At 44.8% G+C, this 18,161-nt stretch overlaps 2 protein-coding genes and 1 long non-coding RNA gene across 5 annotated transcripts in view; all 3 read left to right on the top strand.

The window, feature by feature from the left end:
* LOC133155361 (lamin-A-like) overlaps positions 1–18,161 on the top strand; it is a 76,685-nt gene that overhangs the window by 30,156 nt on the left and 28,368 nt on the right. The window contains exons 2-11 of one of the 2 annotated variants that reach the window (XM_061280616.1): positions 11,885–12,069; positions 12,429–12,554; positions 12,914–13,039; positions 13,399–13,524; positions 13,749–13,812; positions 13,886–14,007; positions 14,081–14,276; positions 14,366–14,473; positions 14,544–14,663; positions 14,726–15,004. In XM_061280616.1, the coding sequence (XP_061136600.1) occupies positions 11,900–12,069; positions 12,429–12,554; positions 12,914–13,039; positions 13,399–13,524; positions 13,749–13,812; positions 13,886–14,007; positions 14,081–14,276; positions 14,366–14,473; positions 14,544–14,663; positions 14,726–14,800 (1,233 nt within the window). In that variant the 5' untranslated portion in view covers positions 11,885–11,899 and the 3' untranslated portion in view covers positions 14,801–15,004. Of the gene's footprint in view, positions 1–11,884; positions 12,070–12,428; positions 12,555–12,913; positions 13,040–13,398; positions 13,525–13,748; positions 13,813–13,885; positions 14,008–14,080; positions 14,277–14,365; positions 14,474–14,543; positions 14,664–14,725; positions 15,005–18,161 lie in introns of those variants that run through there. The other variant, XM_061280603.1, reaches the window with a different exon arrangement.
* LOC133155363 (uncharacterized) lies at positions 4,365–11,296 on the top strand. Of its 2 annotated transcripts, XM_061280618.1 has the most exons (8): positions 4,365–5,262; positions 5,359–5,658; positions 5,769–5,928; positions 7,246–7,382; positions 7,488–7,663; positions 7,921–7,992; positions 8,067–8,213; positions 8,649–11,296. In XM_061280618.1, the coding sequence occupies exons 1-8, from the start codon at positions 5,199–5,201 to the stop codon at positions 8,874–8,876; spliced, it is 1,284 nt and encodes a 427-aa protein (XP_061136602.1). In that variant the 5' UTR covers positions 4,365–5,198; the 3' UTR covers positions 8,877–11,296. The 2 variants fall into 2 exon arrangements, with proteins under 2 accessions (XP_061136602.1, XP_061136601.1); XM_061280617.1 differs by having other exon boundaries at positions 4,365–5,658.
* On the top strand, positions 15,326–16,059 carry LOC133155370 (uncharacterized). Its single transcript, XR_009714661.1, has 2 exons — positions 15,326–15,503; positions 15,586–16,059. It is a non-coding gene; the product is annotated as an uncharacterized LOC133155370 (long non-coding RNA).

Below are 18,161 nucleotides of genomic sequence, written 5' to 3' on the forward strand. Positions count from 1 at the left end.
GATTTCAAGGAAAACCCCCCCTGCGCAGACCTCCACTGGGCCGGGATGACTGTTCAGCTGCGGCGGGGAGTGGCCTCCCTCCGGTCGACACGACGAGTAAATGACACCAGCACTTGCTCTTAGATTTGTTTCTTTTTTCTTTCTTTTAGCTTCCATAATGTTACCGGGCGCTAACGCAAACCCACGCCGGGCAGGAGAGCTCGGAGGGCGGCTAAGATTTCAAGGAAGACCCCCCCTGCGCAGACCTCCACTGGGCCAGGATGACTGTTCAGCTGCGGCGGGGAGTGGCCTCCCTCCGGTCGACACGACGAGTAAATGACACCAGGGCGCTGACGCAAACCCACGCCGGGCAGGAGAGCTCGGAGGGCGGCTAAGATTTCAAGGAAGACCCCCCCCTGCGCAGACCTCCACTGGGCCGGGATGACTGTTCAGCTGCGGCGGGGAGTGGCCTCCCTCCAGTCGACACGACGAGTAAATGACACCAGCACTTGCTCTTAGATTTGTTTCTTTTTTCTTTCTTTTAGCTTCCATAATGTTACCGGGCGCTGACGCAAACCCACGCCGGGCAGGAGAGCTCGGAGGGCGGCTAAGATTTCAAGGAAGACCCCCCCCGCGCAGACCTCCACTGGGCCGGGATGACTTTTCAAAGCTGCAGTGGCACCTCTACTTACGAACCCCTATACTTACGGACATTTTGAGATACGAACGGAAGCTGCGCGGATTTTTTGCATCTACTTACGTGCCAATTTTCCACTTCTGAACCGACGCATCAGCAGCCCCCCTTTTTGAGATACGATCCGGACCCGCGCAATTTGTTTTGCATCTATTTATGAACCAATTTTCGACGCAAACTCATTAATTGCACCAAAAAGTAATGACGAGTATGTGAACACATTGCAAGGAGTATGTGGAAGCAAACAATAATTTCTTAGCATGACTTATTTTTTTCTGTGTCTTCTCAGTGTGGAAAATTATAATATAGTATAAATACCATCATTGGACCACATCTTTTTATTTTGATGTTCTACCTTTTTGGTTTAGAATATAAACGGCATCATTGATCAAAGCTTTTTACTTTGATCCAACTTTTGCTCTATTGGATCACAGCTTTTTACTTTGATGTTCTACCCTTTTGCTCTATCAATTCTTTACCGGCTAATTTGGGGCATTCTAGCGCTTGCATTTAAACTAAGCAAATATCCAAAGGCACGGCAATACACGCAGATTTGTGTTGAAACAATGTCTGTTTTAACGCCAGACAAATAGTAAGCATTCATTTTTTACAGCGCTAGGCCTGTGACTAAAACATCTTCAAGGCTAACTCAACGTAAACTAGCACATTTACATTTACTGATTCTGCTCCCGCTTCCTGTTCGTCAACAGCCTGGGCCCAAGCGCTACGCCAGGATGCGGAGTTGGATCGACACTGGTCGGAGCCGGGGGGTCGAAGGGGTTCCGGCCGCCCCGCCGTTGTCAGCGCCGCTGTCACCCAGACGGGAAGCTGCGCCCCGTCCGAGTCAGACTCGGTCGGTGCGGCCCGCTGTGGCCAGCTGGCAACTAGCTACGGAAGGGTACCGGCGCTCCCGACGAACCCGCCGGGGTGGCTTGTGACCAACGCTGCGTTCGGCGCTTATTGCTGCGACCGGGAGGGAAGCTGCGCCCCGTCCGAGTCAGACTCGGTCGTTGCGGCCCCCCCAAGCCCGCACGCCTCTCGCGGAAGGTCATACGCCACCGGCGGCACGAAAGACGCCTCCCGCAACGCGGTAGTCGGGAAAGGCTATTCGCATAGTCGAGCAGAGTTGCGACAACACATCCCGCGGTGCCGTCTGGGTTTGAGAAACAGCATTCGCGGTAGACCGGCGCGGCCGGCAGACGCCCACGCGGCGTGCCGCAATCGGATCGCGCGCTCGGCCTCCGTTGATTTCCTCTAGGTGGGTGATTCGGGGCGTCTCGGTCTCGCTGCCGTACGGTCGCGCCAAGGCCTGCGGGGGCGGCGCGTAGCGCACGCTCTCGCGGCGGCCGAGGCGCTAGAGTGCGACCCGCAAGTGGGGAGGAACCGTCCACCCAACGCCGGCGCGAGCCGGGGCCGGTGGGGGCCCTACCAAGGCGGGTCATGAGTGCCAGTCGGTCAGTTCGGGAGAAGGGGAGGGTACTCGGAGGCCCGCCGGGAGCAGACGGGGGTCCGGAAGCTGAGGGGGGTGAAGGACGGCGGCCGGGAGCAGACGGCCGTCCCTGGGAGGGGGTGTTCATTCACGTGCGGACGCCGGGAGTAGGCGGCCGTCACGCGATTCTGCCAACCGTTCCAACCGGCCTGTGTTTAAGGAGGCGGCCGGTCCTCCGTCCTTGGATGGATAACATTCGCAGATTTTCGCCCGGCCGGTGGTTTAAGGAGGCGGCCGGTCCTCCCTCCTTTGATGTATAACATTCGCAGATTTTCGCCCGGCCTATGTTTAGTGAGGCCGCCGGTTCCCTCCTTCCTTTCTTGGATGTATAACATTCGCAGATTTTTGCCCGGCCTATGTTCAGTGAGGCGGCCGGTCCTCCCTCCTTGGATGTATAACATTCGCAGATTTTCGCCCGGCCTATGTTTAGTGAGGCGGCCGGTTCCCTCCTTTCTTTCTTGGATGTATAACATTCGCAGATTTTCGCCCGGCCTATGTTTAGTGAGGCGGCCGGTTCCCTCCTTCCTTTCTTGGATGTATAACATTCGCAGATTTTCGCCCGCCGGGAGCAGACGGGGGTCCGGAAGGTGAGGGGGTGAAGGACGGCGGTCGGGAGCAGACGACCGTCCCCGGGAGGGGATGTTTGTTCACGTGCGGACGCCGGGAGCAGGCGGCCGTCACGCGATTCTGCCAACCGTTCCAACCGGCCTGTGTTTAAGGAGGCGGCCGGTCCTCCCCGTCGTTCCGCCGGCCTGTGTTTAAGGAGGCGGCCGGTTCTCCACGAGAAGAATTCTGCCAACCGTTCCAACCGGCCTGTGTTTAAGGAGGCGGCCGGTCCTCCCCGTCGTTCCGCCGGCCTGTGTTTAAGGAGGCGGCCGGTCCTCCACGAGAAGAATTCTGCCAAACGTTCCACCGGCCTGTGTTTAAGGAGGCGGCCGGTCCTCCCCGTCGTTCCACTGGCTTGTGTTTAAGGAGGCGGCCGGTCCTCCACTATTCCTTCCTTGGATGGAAAGCATGTAGCACTTTGAAAATTTTCGAGCACTGTGACACTTTGAAGATTTTCGAGAAATTTTTGTACTTAGAAAAATTTTTGCTCTTGCACTTCCAGAGTGCTTTGCGGTAGCTCCTAGGTTCGCTGTCCGAGCATGTGAACACTTTTTGGGGGGGAACACATCGCTAGAGACACCAGCCGCCTGGTTTTCGGGGCCAAAACTTGTGTTCCCCACACTCGTTCTGACTATATTTTGCGATTTGGGGGTAAAGGTAATGAGTACAGTGACTAGGGGGACCAACTCATCGTACTCTGGCGCACCAACAGACCAAAGCTGGTACTGCACTTACCCCTGGTACCCCAACGCCTGGTACCTGAAGGGCGAGAGGCTGATTTTGCGCTATTTGCGGCCGACCGAGGGAACCAGACAAAGCGGACACTTTACGGCACAAGAGCCGTTGGCACTTAGAAATTTTTCGCCAAAGTTGGCGCGAGCTCCAGAAGGAGAGGCTGATTTTTCGCTATTTGTGGACGACCGAGGGAACCAGCCAAAGCGGACACATTACGGGGAAGAGCCGTTGGCACTTAGAAATTTTTCGCCAAAGTTGGCGCGAGCTCCAGAAGGAGAGGCTGATTTTTCGCCATTTGTGGCCGACCGAGGGAACCAGACAAAGCGGACACATTACGGCGCAAGAGCCGTTGGCACTTAGAAATTTTTCGCCAAAGTTGGCGCGAGCTCCAGAAGGAGAGGCTGATTTTTCGCCATTTGTGGCCGGCCGAGGGAACCAGACAAAGCGGACACATTACGGCGCAAGAGCCGTTGGCACTTAGAAATTTTTCGCCAAAGTTGGCGCGAGCTCCAGAAGGAGAGGCTGATTTTTCGCCATTTGTGGCCGACCGAGGGAACCAGACAAAGCGGACACATTACGGCGCAAGAGCCGTTGGCACTTAGAAATTTTTCGCCAAAGTTGGCGCGAGCTCCAGAAGGAGAGGCTGATTTTTCGCCATTTGTGGCCGACCGAGGGAACCAGACAAAGCGGACACTTTACGGCGCAAGAGCCGTTGGCACTTAGAAATTTTTCGCCAAAGTTGGCGCGAGCTCCAGAAGGAGAGGCTGATTTTTCACCATTTGTGGCCGACCGAGGGAACCAGACAAAGCGGACACATTACGGCGCAAGAGCCGTTGGCACTTAGAAATGGGCCGGGATGACTGTTCAGCTGCGGCGGGGAGTGGCCTCCCTCCGGTCAACACGACGAGTAAATGACACTAGGGCGCTGACGCAAACCCACGCCGGGCAGGAGAGCTCGGAGGGCGGCTAAGATTTCAAGGAAGACCCCCCCCTGCGCAGACCTCCACTGGGCCGGGATGACTGTTCAGCTGCGGCGGGGAGTGGCCTCCCTCCAGTCGACACGACGAGTAAATGACACCAGCACTTGCTCTTAGATTTGTTTCTTTTTTCTTTCTTTTAGCTTCCATAATGTTACCGGGCGCTGACGCAAACCCACGCCGGGCAGGAGAGCTCGGAGGGCGGCTAAGATTTCAAGGAAGACCCCCCCCGCGCAGACCTCCACTGGGCCGGGATGACTTTTCAAAGCTGCCTCTGCAGCTGCGGCGGGGAGTTGCCTCCCTCCGTTGGACACGACGAGTAAATACACCAGCACTTGCTCTTAGATTTGTTTCTTTTTTCTTTCTTTTAGCTTCCATAATGTTACCGGGCGCTGACGCAAACGCACGCCGGGCAGGAGAGCTCGGAGGGCGGCTACGATTTCAAGGAAGCTATTTAGGAAAATCTGAGATAAATATAATTTGCATAATAATTTGGAACACGGTCCCGTGTTCCAAATTATTATGCAAAATGTATTTAAGTGTCATAAAGATTACATTTTTTGTTTTTCAAGTAAACTCTCGGTATTGTATGACTCTTTAAATGACTGAAATCAACCTCAGTTATGTGATAGTCACATGATAGTCTGCCAGGTGAGCGCAATTAAGGAAAGTCTATTTAAGTTCCGCGTTTTTAAGCGTTCGGCCATTTCATTCAACCATGGGGAGGAAAAAGGATCTCTCTGCTGTTGAGAAGCGTGAAATCGTTCAATGCCTTGGACAAGGTATGCAGACATTCGATATTTCACGAAAACTTAAGCATGACCATCGAACTGTAAAGACATTCGTCGCTGATTCGGAGCACACGCGGGTTTGTGCAGATAAAGGCACGACGAGGAAGATTTCTGCAAGACAAAAACGTCGAATCAAGAGGGCGGCTGCTAGCATGCCACTACAGACGAGCAAACAAATATTCGACGCTGCATGTGCCGGTGAAGTCCCACGAAGGTCGAGGTGTAGGATCCTCCAGAGCCTTGCAGTTATGCGGAAACCCTCCATTCGGCCACCCCTAAACAACGCGAACAAGCAGAAACGGCTGCAGTGGGCCCAGGATTACATGAAGACTAATTTTCAGACAGTCCTGTTCACTGATGAGTGCCGTGCAACCTTGGATGGTCCAGGTAGGTGTAGAAATTGAGAATAATTGTCAATTTCTGTCTATGTGAAGCCCTTTGAGACTGCTTGTTATTTAGGGATATACAAATAAACTTGATTTGACTTGACTTTACAGATGGATGGAGTCGTGGATGGTTGGTGGACGGTCACCATAGCCCAACAAGGCTGCGGCGTCAGCAAGGAGGTGGCGGAGTCATGTTTTGGGCCGGAATCATGGGGAGAGAGCGGCTTGGCCCCTTTAGGGTCCCTGAAGGCGTGAAAATGACGTCTATAAAGTACGTGGAGTTTCTGACTGACCACTTTCGTCCATGGTACAACAGGAAGAACCGTGCTTTCCGTAGCAAAATCATCTTCATGCATGACAATGCACCATCTCATGCTGCAAGAAATACCTCAGCGTCTTTGGCTGCTATGGGACTAAAGGGAGAGAAGCTGATGGTGTGGCCCCCATCCTCCCCTGACCTCAATCCTATTGAAAACTTTTGGAGCATAGTCAAGCAGAAGATCTACGAGGGTGGGAGGCAGTTCACTTCCAAACAGCAGCTCTGGGAGGCTATTCTAAAATCCTGCAAAGAAATTCAACCAGAAACTCTATTTCTATTTCTAGTTCTATTACTGTGCTATTACATGTTATTACTCATTAACTGTACATATAGAAAAAAATAGTCTCCTGTTCTCACGACAAACTTTTGCGGAGTTGTTTCTCGGTGAATTTAGTATGGATTAATTCCATCGGTTGATGAACGTGAACATTATTCGTGACCGAGGCATCCACATCTTGGTTTGCGTCGAGCAAAAAAAAAAAAAACAAAGGCCGCCATTACAAAATGCGCATATAGCAAATTAACTTGTAATTATTAATTAACTAGTCAGTCGAAAATACATGATTGTTCTGCGTTCCTATTTATGACGGAGGATTCCCCATTTTATTGCTCTTGCGTTTAAGTATTGTACACTATCGTCCGCCGTGTGCATTTGCCGCCATGTAACAAGATGGATGCGCCACAAACACAATGCATGCACTTTGCGTTACAGAGTAAGGACATTTATGGAAAGATACACGACGCGTAATTCATTTATTTCAGACGACACCTCGTAGTCGCCACACGTAAATGGATAAAAATGGTTTACGGTGTTCTTTTATTAAAATCTTTGTTTTAGGTTAGCCCCCCAAAAAATGCACAGGCGCCATTATGAAATGTGCTTCCAAATTTATATAGCAGATGACATTGTAACTGTAAGCACTGATATGTACTAACCGAGTAAGATCAGTAGTATTGAATCATTGCCCAGTGCTACACACCCATGAACTATTGACTTTGTCACTCTGCACTGACATCTAGTGGATGTTAAAAATCATTGCTGGGAAACTCTTTCTTTTCAGTATAACATTTAATTTTTTTTTTTTTTATTGTACGTGGCATTCATTTATTTTTATCCTATATTAATATGGCAATGATACCTTGTGGTAGTTAATAAATTCATCGCAAAGTCAGTCAGATGTATTATAATAGTTATTATTAAATGAATAATTTGCCATTTGTCATCTACAAACGAAACAAGTCAATTTCTCTCTTATTTTTCTCTTTCAGAATGGCGACAAATATGATTTGCGGGAAAGTAGTGGCAATGAGGAGTGCTCTGCGTGCAAGGAGCTGGATTTGTGCAGCTGATGGCACCTTGTCAATGCACGGCCAGCACAATAATGTAACTGTTGCCCTCTGTGACGGTGAGAAAGCCTATAAAATAGTTCTGTTTGAACACTTGGCTGCCCTCGTCACAGAGGGCAACAGTTACATTTTTTTAAACTTCGGTGTGGACCAACGGGGGCAAGGGCTCCTCACCAAACCCGCCTCAAAAATCTTCATGGCGGCCGAAGTGCAAACCAGCCCACAGCTGGAAGAAGAGGCCAGGGCCCTGGTATACCCCAACTCAGTGGCATCATCTCCTCAGGAGGTAGTGAATAAACTACCTGAGGAGATGGTGTCACTGGATGGCGTGATAACCGATGTAAGTTACCTGCACCCACAAATGCACATATACACACATGTATTTGTGTACACCTGTGAAGACATGATGCATGTGCAATAATGTACATACATGCGCATGCACACACAAATCATTGAAATCCTCTGTGTAGTACTAAGGTACCAAAAGTTTTTTTGTTTTTTTTTGTCATCGTTAAGGTCGTGTACACAGACACATGACACGCTCATTGTCAAAAACAATTATTATTGTAATTGGGATATCAATTTGGTCCACTTTAGATGCGTCCTATCCGCATGGTGCGCCAGCGAGGGAACCACCTGGCACCATTTCGACATTTGACGCTCAAAAAAGTAAGTAGCCATTTGTACTTCCCCTGTTGTAGCACTTTGCACACATACTTATACGCATTTTAAAAATACCGCAGGATGAAGCCACTGTCAAAATTGGACTTTGGCGGGAGGCTAACCTCGTAGAGCTGAAGGTAGGGGGTTCCTTCGTGTTCACCCACCTGAGTGCCCAGGCGACCGAGTCGGGAGTCATGCTCCACTCGACAACGTACACGGATGTAAAGGTTAGTAAATGGGTTCATAGCAGTGGAATTGAAAAGGTGCTTGCTTATTGCTTATTGTTCCCTTTTCCAAGATCAACTTTTTGTCCCATCGCGCAATTGCAGCGTTCCGCCCGACGCGCAGCCGACCGCGCAACTGCTCCGCGCTGGTCGCATTATTGTGACAGAGCCGTCGCTGAAATTTAGAAAATATTTGTAACGTCTTGATGTACTTTCTCAAATTGAAGTGTACCTCACTGAGCAGGGAGCCTAATTTGGTCCGATCGCGCGACCGCCCGCAGCGCGCCGGGCGCTCACTGTCGCATTGCTTTAAGAACGTCTTTGTGTTTTAGGATGGCTTTACTGCTCCCACTTGCTTTATTTGGAGGCATGATTAGCCTTTGGTAAACGTTGTTTTCCATTCATAAAAATTAATTACATTTTTATTTTATTCAACAGGCCTGCAACTCCAGCCTCATCATTACCGTCGTTGGTATACTCTATGGGGAAGAGGTGGTGGATGTTGTGTCGGATTCGGGGGAAGTGACAGTCATCAAACTTGATATCTGGCAAAAAACCTTCAGCCAGCCCCCCCATATCCCACAAGATGGGATGCCCATTACTGTCACCCGTGTGCAGGGTGACGTGACAAAGATTGAATGTGTGAATGAATGCATGAATGAATGAATGAATGAATGAATGAATGAATTGTTCAAAACAATTGAATGTTTGCAATTTATTGAATGCATGAATGAATGGTGATAAATAAATGTTACATGTTCACTTTTCGAACAACAAAGGACACTGATGTGTTTGTTTTATTGATTTGTTAACACTGACTATCTCTTTTATGTAATGCGTTTGTGCATTAGTTTGTGGCCTTCTATTTTCATATGTTTCAGATTCCATTTGGGAAGGTTAGTGGATGTAGTTTATCTTTGAGAGAGCTCTTATTTTACTCAATTAACATACTACAAATGAGCAAACAATATGATATCAAACTGGTTACTTTAAATTTGTACATATAATATTCATAACACTTCTAATTTCTACATTTTTCCACCGATTCAACTTGTTCCAACTTTCAACTGTTCATCTTTTGCCTACCTATTCCACAACTTCCCACTTACCAAAAACGTCACATCTTTCATTTTGAAATTCAACCCAAATTCTCTCAAATTCCATTTTTCTACTCTAATTTCTACATTTTTCAACCGATTCAACCCATTCCAACTTTCAACTGTTCATCATTTTTCTACCTATTCCACAATTTCCCACTTACCAAAAATTTCACATCTTTTATTTTGAAATTCAGACCCAATTCCTTTTTCCGTTCTCATTTCTACATTTTTCAACCGATTCAACCCATTCCAACTTTCAACTCTTTATCTTTTGCCTACCTATTCCACAATTTCCCACTTACCAAAAACCTCACATCTTTTATTTTGGAATTCAACCAAAATTTTCTAAAATTTCGTTTTTCTACTCTTATTTCGACATTTTTCAACCGATTCAACCCATTCCAACTTTCAACTGTTCATCATTTTCCTACCTATTCCACATTTACCAAATACTTCACATCTTTTATTTTGAAATTCACTCCCAATTCCTTTTTCCCTTCTCATTTCTACATTTTTCAACCGATTCAACCCATTCCAACTTTCAACTGTTCATCATTTTTCTACCTATTCCACAACTTACCAAAGATTTCACATCTTTTATTTTGAAATTCACACCCAGTTCCTTTTTCCCTTCTCATTTCTACATTTTTCAACCGATTCAACTCGTTTCAACATCATTCTGCAGCATTCCTTAAATATTTATTCAACTTCTTCACCTTCACACGCAATTCCTTCAGGAATTGCAAATTCTAGTTAGTGTGAAGGTCTTCACCTATTGTTATTCCTGTACTTTATTAGTGTGAAGGTGAAGACCTTCACACTATTGTTATTCCTGTCCTTTATTAGTGTGAAGGTGAAGACCTTCACACTATTGTTATTCCTGTCCTTTATTATTATTAGTGTGAAGGTGAAGGCCTTCACACTATTGTTATTCTACAACATTTTGCGCTACCTTTTCGTTAGCTTTCTTTGGCGCTTAACTAGTTCCACATACTTCAACCGATTCACTCCATTCCACTTTTCACTTATTCCAAAAATTCATGGCATGGGTGCTCACAGTTTTCTCGTTCCAAAAATTTTCCGTTTTCACATAATTCACAAATTTATGGCGATTTTTGCCCCATTCATTCTTAATGGCAGATTCAACATTTCACATTTACGTTGTTCCAGTTTGATATTCACATAATTCAACACATTCAAATCACATTGGGGACATTCCCAAACTTGCCAAATTCAAAATTTTCACGTTTTCACTTTTAAAATTTGCATAAAATTTTGCAAAATTTCATAAAATTTCGTTTTTCACTTCTAACTTATACATTTTTCCACCGATTCAACTCGTTCCAACTTTCAACCATTCATCTTTTGCCTACCTATTCCACAACTTCCCACTTACCAAAAACTTCACATCTTTTATTTTGAAATTCAACCTAAAACTTCACATCTTTTATTTTGAAATTCAACCCAAATTCTCTAAAGTTTCCTTTTTCTACTCTAATTTCTACATTTTTCAACCGATTCAACCCATTCCAACTTTCAACTGTTCATCATTTTTCTACCTATTCCACAACTTACCAAATACTTCACATCTTTTATTTTCAAATTCATTCCCAATTCCTTTTTCCCTTCTCATTTCTACATTTTTCAACCGATTCCACCCATTCCAACTTTCAACTGTTCATCATTTTTCTACCTATTCCACAATTTCCCACTTACCAAAAACTTCATCTTTTATTTTGAAATTCACACCCAATTCCTTTTTCCCTTCTCATTTCTACATTTTTCAACCGATTCAACCCATTCCAACTTTCAACTGTTCATTATTTTTCTACCTATTCCACAACTTCCCATTTACCAAAAACTTCACATATTTTATTTTGAAATTCACACCCAATTCCTTTTTCTCTTCTCATTTCTACATTTTTCAACCGATTCAACCCATTCCAACTTTACACTGTTCATCATTTTTCTACCTATTCCACAACTTCCCACTTACCAAAAACTTCACATCTTTTATTTTGAAATTCACACCCAATTGCTTTTTCCCTTCTCATTTCTACATTTTTCAACCGATTCAACCCATTCCAACTTTCAACTGTTCATCATTTTTCTACCTATTCCACAACTTACTAAAAACTTCACGTCTTTTATTTTGAAATTCACACCCAATTCTCCAATATTTCCTTTTCCCGTTCTCATTTCTACATTTTTCAACCGATTCAACCCATTCCAACTTTCAACTGTTCATAATTTTTCTACCTATCCCACATTTTTTTTAACCTATTCCACAACTTACCAAAAACTTCACATCTTTTATTTTGAAATTCACCACAAATTCTCCAAATATTCTACATTTCTCCAGTAATTCAACATGTTTCCACATCGTTCGGCAGCATTCCCCGAAGAAGTTATTCATACATTTCGCCTTCACACGCAATTTCTCCAGAAATTGCAAAATTCTAGTTACAAAGGAAACTTTGACTTTGAAGAAACCTCTATGACGTTTCTTTGATAAGTGCATGTTGCATTTGGTGTAATGGCATGATACTGACTGAGTCTTTTCTGGATCAACAGAAGCAAATTCGAAAAATGGCAACCCCAGAAAACACTCCTCAAGATGCATACAATGAGCTGAGGGCCATTTACAAGACGGAGCTGGCGAAAGCCCGTGCGGCTCTGGTCTTAGAGGCCACAGAGCGTGAACGTCTGCAGGTGGAGTTGTCCAAGCTGAGGATTGATTTTGACGAGCTGGAAGCAAGGTGAGGCCCGCCCTGCCATTTTATCAAAAATATGCCAACAACAAAATGGATAGTGGATATTAGTGCTGACATAATTGCTTTGCTGCTGGGGCCACACCCCAAGGAAAATCCTCCTCGTGACTAATTGCAGCTCAATTGGACTTTCAGTTAACTATCCCATATGTGGGACTCTCGATGGGATCACCGGTGTTTGAGTGATGTTCCAGTTATTTATTTTCTTTCTGTGTGTTCGCAGTTGTCATGGTGATTGTTCTGGTGTTTTTTTAACTCGGCTGTATGTATTTGTTTGTTCACGCTGATTTCTCCGACTGCCCGAAATTTTCCATATTCCCAGTTTATGTGTATATCTGTCATCTTAGGGACACGAAGAAAGAATCCGATCTGGCTAAAGCCCGTGCGGCTCTGGTCTCAGAGGCCACAGAGCGTAAACGTCTGCAGGTGGAGTTTTCCAAGCTGAAGATTGATTTTGACGAGCTGGAAGCAAGGTGAGGCCCGCCCGGCCATTTTATCAAAAATATGCCAACAACAAAATGGATAGTGGATATTAGTGCTGACATAATTGCTTTGCTGCTGGGGCCACACCCCAAGGAAAATCCTCCTCGTGACTAATTGCAGCTCAATTGGACTTTCAGTTAACCATCCCATATGTGTGACTCACGATGGGCTCACCGGTGTTTGAGTGATGTTCCAGTTATTTATTTTCTTTCTGTGTGTTCGCAATTGTCATGGTGATTGTTCTGGTGTTTTTTTAACTCGGCTGTATGTATTTGTTTGTTCACGCTGATTTCTCCGACTGCCCGAAATTTTCCATATTCTCAGTTTATGTGTATACCTGTCATCTCAGGGACACGAAGAAAGAATCCAATCTGGCGAAAGCCCGTGCGGCTCTGGACTCAGAGGCCACAGAGCGTGAACGTCTGCAGGTGAAGTTGTCCAAGCTGAAGATTGATTTTGACGAGCTGGAAGCAAGGTGAGGCCCGCCCGGCCATTTTATCAAAAATATGCCAACAACAAAATGGATAGTGGATATTAGTGCTGACATAATTGCTTTGCTGCTGGGGCCACACCCCAAGGAAAATCCTCCTCGTGACTAATTGCAGCTCAATTGGACTTTCAGTTAACCATCCCATATGTGGGACTCACGGTGGGATCACCGGTGTTTGAGTGATGTTCCAGTTATTTATTTTCTTTCTGTGTGTTTGCAATTGTCATGGTGATTGTTCTGGTGTTTTTTTAACTCGGCTGTATGTATTTGTTTGTTCACGCTGATTTCTCCGACTGCCCGAAATTTTCCATATTCTCAGTTTATGTGTATATCTGTCATCTCAGGGACACGAAGAAAGAATCCGATCTGGCGAAAGCCCGTGCGGCTCTGGACTCAGAGGCCACAGAGCGTGAACGTCTGCAGGTGAAGTTGTCCAAGCTGAAGATTGATTTTGACGAGCTGGAAGCAAGGTGAGGCCCGCCCGGCCATTTTATCAAAAATATGCCAACAACAAAATGGATAGTGGATATTAGTGCTGACACAAATGCTTTGCTGCTGGGGCCACACCCCAAGGAAAATCCTCCTCGTGACTAATTGCAGCTCAATTGGACTTTCAGTTAACCATCCCATAGTCGCACATCAATATAAATAGCGCATTTGACTGCGTCGAGGGTTTAATACTGTTTTTGCTCAGGAAGTCGCATTACATTCAAATCCTTAAAGATGAGCTGGAGTTTGAAAAGAAGCTGCATTCCGCGGTCGGTAATTACCATCACTATCGCTTATTTAATTAATGAAAATAAAGCTGAGTCATTCTCACGTCTCACGTAGGACTTGCGCATGGTCCAAAGCCAGCACGAGTCTCGCATGGTGTTGGAAGCCGGCCAAAAAGTGAAAGATCTGGAGGAGGCTCTGTCTACAGAGAGGGAGCGGACCCAGAACAAGGAGGAGAGGTCTTTTTACAGCTTTAGAACATACCACAACGTTTGCTCTCATAGCAATTAATGTCTCCACGTTTGTCCCCAGGGTACGCCAAACCATGTCGGCCAGCAAAAAGAGGAAACGTCCGAAGGACAGCGAGGGTTTGAGCTTGCCTCGACCTAAAGTCGCCCAGCAGGTCACTGTGGATGAGCAGCAGGCCACTGTGGATGAGCAGCAGGTCACTCTGGATGAGGTGGACTCGTACGGCAAATATGTCAGACTTCGCAATACAGTTGATGAGGTCAGTGGATGTGTCAAAGGGGAACAGCTTACGAAATTTGCACATTTTCCAGTAACGACTAACCTGTTGAGATCAATTTCAACTATTAGGATCAGAATTTGGGGAACTGGCAGGTGAAGCTCCAGATTGGATCTTCTGCTCCCATCGTATTCAAGTTTGCCGCAGAATTCATCCTGAAGGCCCACGAGAGTGTCACGGTAATCAATCTTATCTGGAAGATCTCAGATACAAGGTGCTCAATATTTCAATGACCTTTACATGCATCAGATCTGGGCGGCTGACGCTGGCCGAAACCACAATCCTCCCTCTGATCTAGTCTGGGAGACACAGTCCAACTGGGGACCCGTAGGCCAGGTCCACTTTACCTTGATCAACGCCAACGGAGAGGTGACACATCTTTCAAGCGACAAGAAGCAATATTTCTCTTTTGACGTCCGTTTTTCTTCCAGGAAATAAGGATGAGCAAAGCCACTGGCGCACGTTTGGAAGATGATGATGGAAATTCCACTTCCACCGTGGGATAGAGGAAATGTAATTTCGGTTTCTTGTGTGTCTTGACATATGAAGGGATTGACAATAAAGCAGACTTTGACTTTTGACATGGTCACATTATAAAAATATTGTATAACAATACAATTGAATGGGCTTTTTTTAAATAAAATCTGCTCCGACCTGTACTGAAATTTAATTGAAATAATTGAAATAAAGTTGTTGTTCTTTAAAAATGATTGAATTCGTCTTTTTTCATTCTGTGTAATTGCATTCTGCTGTATGCACCAAAAAAAAAAAGAGTGTATTTTCTGTTTCATCAGTATATAATTGAAACCGGAAGGTATTCGGAAATCCCTGCGGTCAGTAGAATATATAACGGCTGTGCAATGAGAAGTCAAGACATGTTCCACGAGAGCAGGCGGTCAAGGCAAGAGTAATCTCGACGCAACATGCCCAACATGTGTAAGTCAGTGATGAATGTTTCCTGAATTTTCTTCCTCTTTTGCCATTCATTCATGATTTTCTTCTGCTTCCGCATTAGACACGCAAATTCTCGCGGTGGGCTTGGTGGCTTTTCTAGTACTGCGAGCCAATGGCGCTCCGTTGACAGAAGCGACCACCGTCTTGCCATCAAGCGACACCTCAAGTGAGGAGGAAACGGCGCCCTCTGACCTGCTGACCTCTGCTCATGTTTGGGACTCGGTTCTGGGTACCGCTAAAGAACACCAGAAAGCTGTAAGTGGAAATTCAGAAAGCACCTTCATTGTCTTCTCCTGGCTGTAAAACATATCTGACTTGTGACTAATTTCAATATCAGTTTGATGATGAATTCCAAAACAATGTCAACTTTCATTTACTGGAGCACTACAAAGCACCTCAGTTTCCAGCAAACTGCCCCAGCTCCAACTTTAGCAAGGTAAGAACCAGAAATGGAAAACCACCAGAGGTGGGAGAAAATACAGACACTGACACTTTCCATAATTGTTTGCTAGCATCGGCTTGACACAACATCCTGCGGAAGCTCTACATCTTCATTGTTGACGGCGAGAGGGCGCTGAGGCGCAAAGAACGGCGAAGGGGAAAACATGCCAAGGTCTTCGCCATGTTTAGTTTATTGCGGTAGTCACGTCCGCCACTGAAGCCCGTCGGAAATGTTGGGCAAAACATGAAGTGAATTAAGTTGTTGGATCTGCACTGACGTGTCGTAACCCACTGACGTATTGATGATGTATTTGTTTTTGCATGACGCACTGAGTTTTTTAATTCTTTTATTCTGTAGATAACCTATTTATTGCTCATTCAAAAAAGCCATTGTGAATCTAAGACCTTATTTATTGCAAACAGTCGTATGAATTATTTAAAGAAGATATTTATTACATATTATTGTTTTTATACTTGAAGGCATGGTAATTATATTTATTTTTTAAACGGAATGTATTTTTAAAACATGAATAAAACTATTTGCTTACTTGTGAATTGAACTGCTTGATTTATAACACTTTGGCAGGTGTCTTTTGAGAATTTCACTTATTAGATTGAACTACAGAAATCTCTTTTTCTGAGATTCAAAGACATCGTATATATATATATATATATTTGCAAAACTGAAATATCGTAAGGCCACTTATGGGCTTTACTGTCAGACATTTATTGACAAAAACATGGAACAGACTTCAAGACAATGTCGTAACAATAACAAATAAATATCTCAGACCAAATTGACTTTCAGGTGGCCAACTCGTCGTGGTCTTCGGGTGGAGGTTGTTGATGCAGGTGCACGTCATCCTTCTTCAACCCCAAAGTAAACTGAAACGAAGCAAAAACAGCCAACAATACATATGTCATTGTTGTTTTTGACTTAATCTGCCATTTTTTTAAGGTTCTCTTTCTACATATTTACCAAACACAAGCGATACATTAACTTCAATACAAAAAAAGGGCACTACCTCAAATACAACTTAGAAAACAGTTTGACTGAAATGGTAGTCATTCAATAAATAAATATACGCACATTTTCTTTTTCAAATTGCAGCCTTTGCGGTTTTGAAAATTGCAGTTGATCACATTGCAACGTCGACTTGAATTCTATTCATCTCTCAGTTTTAATGCACAGACAGACACACGAGAGAAAACGCTGACACAGAAGCAGTGGATGACGCAAATCCGTGTTGCCGCAAGCAGACCTGTTGCTGAGATTGTCTCATGTGTTGAGACTAGCGACACTAGACGGTGTTCAGGTGAACGTCACCACCAAGAATTTACCGATAACGACAGTGGATTGGTTTTCACTACAGGTAAACAGCTGGCAAATGTGACAAAAATTCCAAAATCTCGTAGAGAAAAGTTCCTACGACAAATAAAAGCACAAGAAAAGTTAAAAGAAAAATTGGAAGTGAGACGTAAAAAACAGGAACTAAAGAGAATGATGAAAAACTCTAAAGAGAGGGAACAGTACAGTCAAATTGCAGAGGTAAGACAAAGGAAATTGGGTTATATTAGAACCCGTTGTCAACAGGACAAGCGTTTTTGTGCCAAACAAAAGTCCTATTTTACACAACGTTGTCAGACGGATCATGAGTTTAAGAAGAAAAACCTTTCCCGTTTCTCACGTCGTTATAGGACAGATGAGTGTTTTACGATGAGACGACGCGCTTACATCACAGAACGTTACCGTGACGATGTTGGGTTTCAAAACAGGCAGCGCTCTTACATGACACGCCGTTATTTAAACAAGCCTGAATTCCGATTCAAACATCAGGAAATCATGAGGCGCATAATGGCAAAAAAATCTGATTCACTGAAGACCAAAACAATGCGCAGAGTAAGTACGCTTTTGAAAATATACTACCGTTTTTTTCCGTGTATAGTGCGCAAAATTTAACTAATTTATTGTCCTAAAATCTGGGGTGCGCATTATACATGGGTACAAAAAAAAAAAAAAAAAAATGTTTTTTTTTTTTTTTTTTTTTAAGTCCCAATGATCGTCACACACGCAGGGAGGCAATTGGTCCCATTTTTATAGTCTTTGGTATGGTCTTAACTAGGCTGGATGTAATTTTTTTTGTTGGCGTTGATTTCTCCGACTGCCCATAAACGCACCACCGCGCTTCGTGCGCGCACGGGACAGCAACCGAGCAGGTGATCGAGCAAGCGTCTGATACGAGAGCATTGCGGTCGCATGGAGCGTGTTTGAAGTGAACAGCAGAGAAGAAAGGCAAAGTGTTGTGAAATAAAATGCACAGAACGGATGCGCAAGACACGTCAGCTATATAAAGAGCGAGAGTTGTTTTCTTCCTATTAGTTTCAATTCACAGTTTAATTAGCAGTTTCAATCAGCAAATAACAAAATGCGTATTACAGGTAATATTTTATTTCACAACACTTTGCCTTGTT

Source organism: Syngnathus typhle, linkage group LG6, assembly GCF_033458585.1.
Source record: "Syngnathus typhle isolate RoL2023-S1 ecotype Sweden linkage group LG6, RoL_Styp_1.0, whole genome shotgun sequence".
Classification (NCBI taxonomy): domain Eukaryota; kingdom Metazoa; phylum Chordata; class Actinopteri; order Syngnathiformes; family Syngnathidae; genus Syngnathus; species Syngnathus typhle.

Excerpts from the sequence above, each read along its gene's own strand:
- LOC133155363 (XM_061280617.1), top strand. The coding sequence starts at position 5,199 with ATGGGGAGGAAAAAGGATCTCTCTGCTGTTGAGAAGCGTGAAATCGTT. Across the intron at positions 7,383-7,487 it reads AACTGTTGCCCTCTGTGACG|GGCTCCTCACCAAACCCGCC; the intron begins GTGAGAAAGCCT and ends AACGGGGGCAAG. Across the intron at positions 7,993-8,066 it reads GACATTTGACGCTCAAAAAA|GATGAAGCCACTGTCAAAAT; the intron begins GTAAGTAGCCAT and ends AAAATACCGCAG.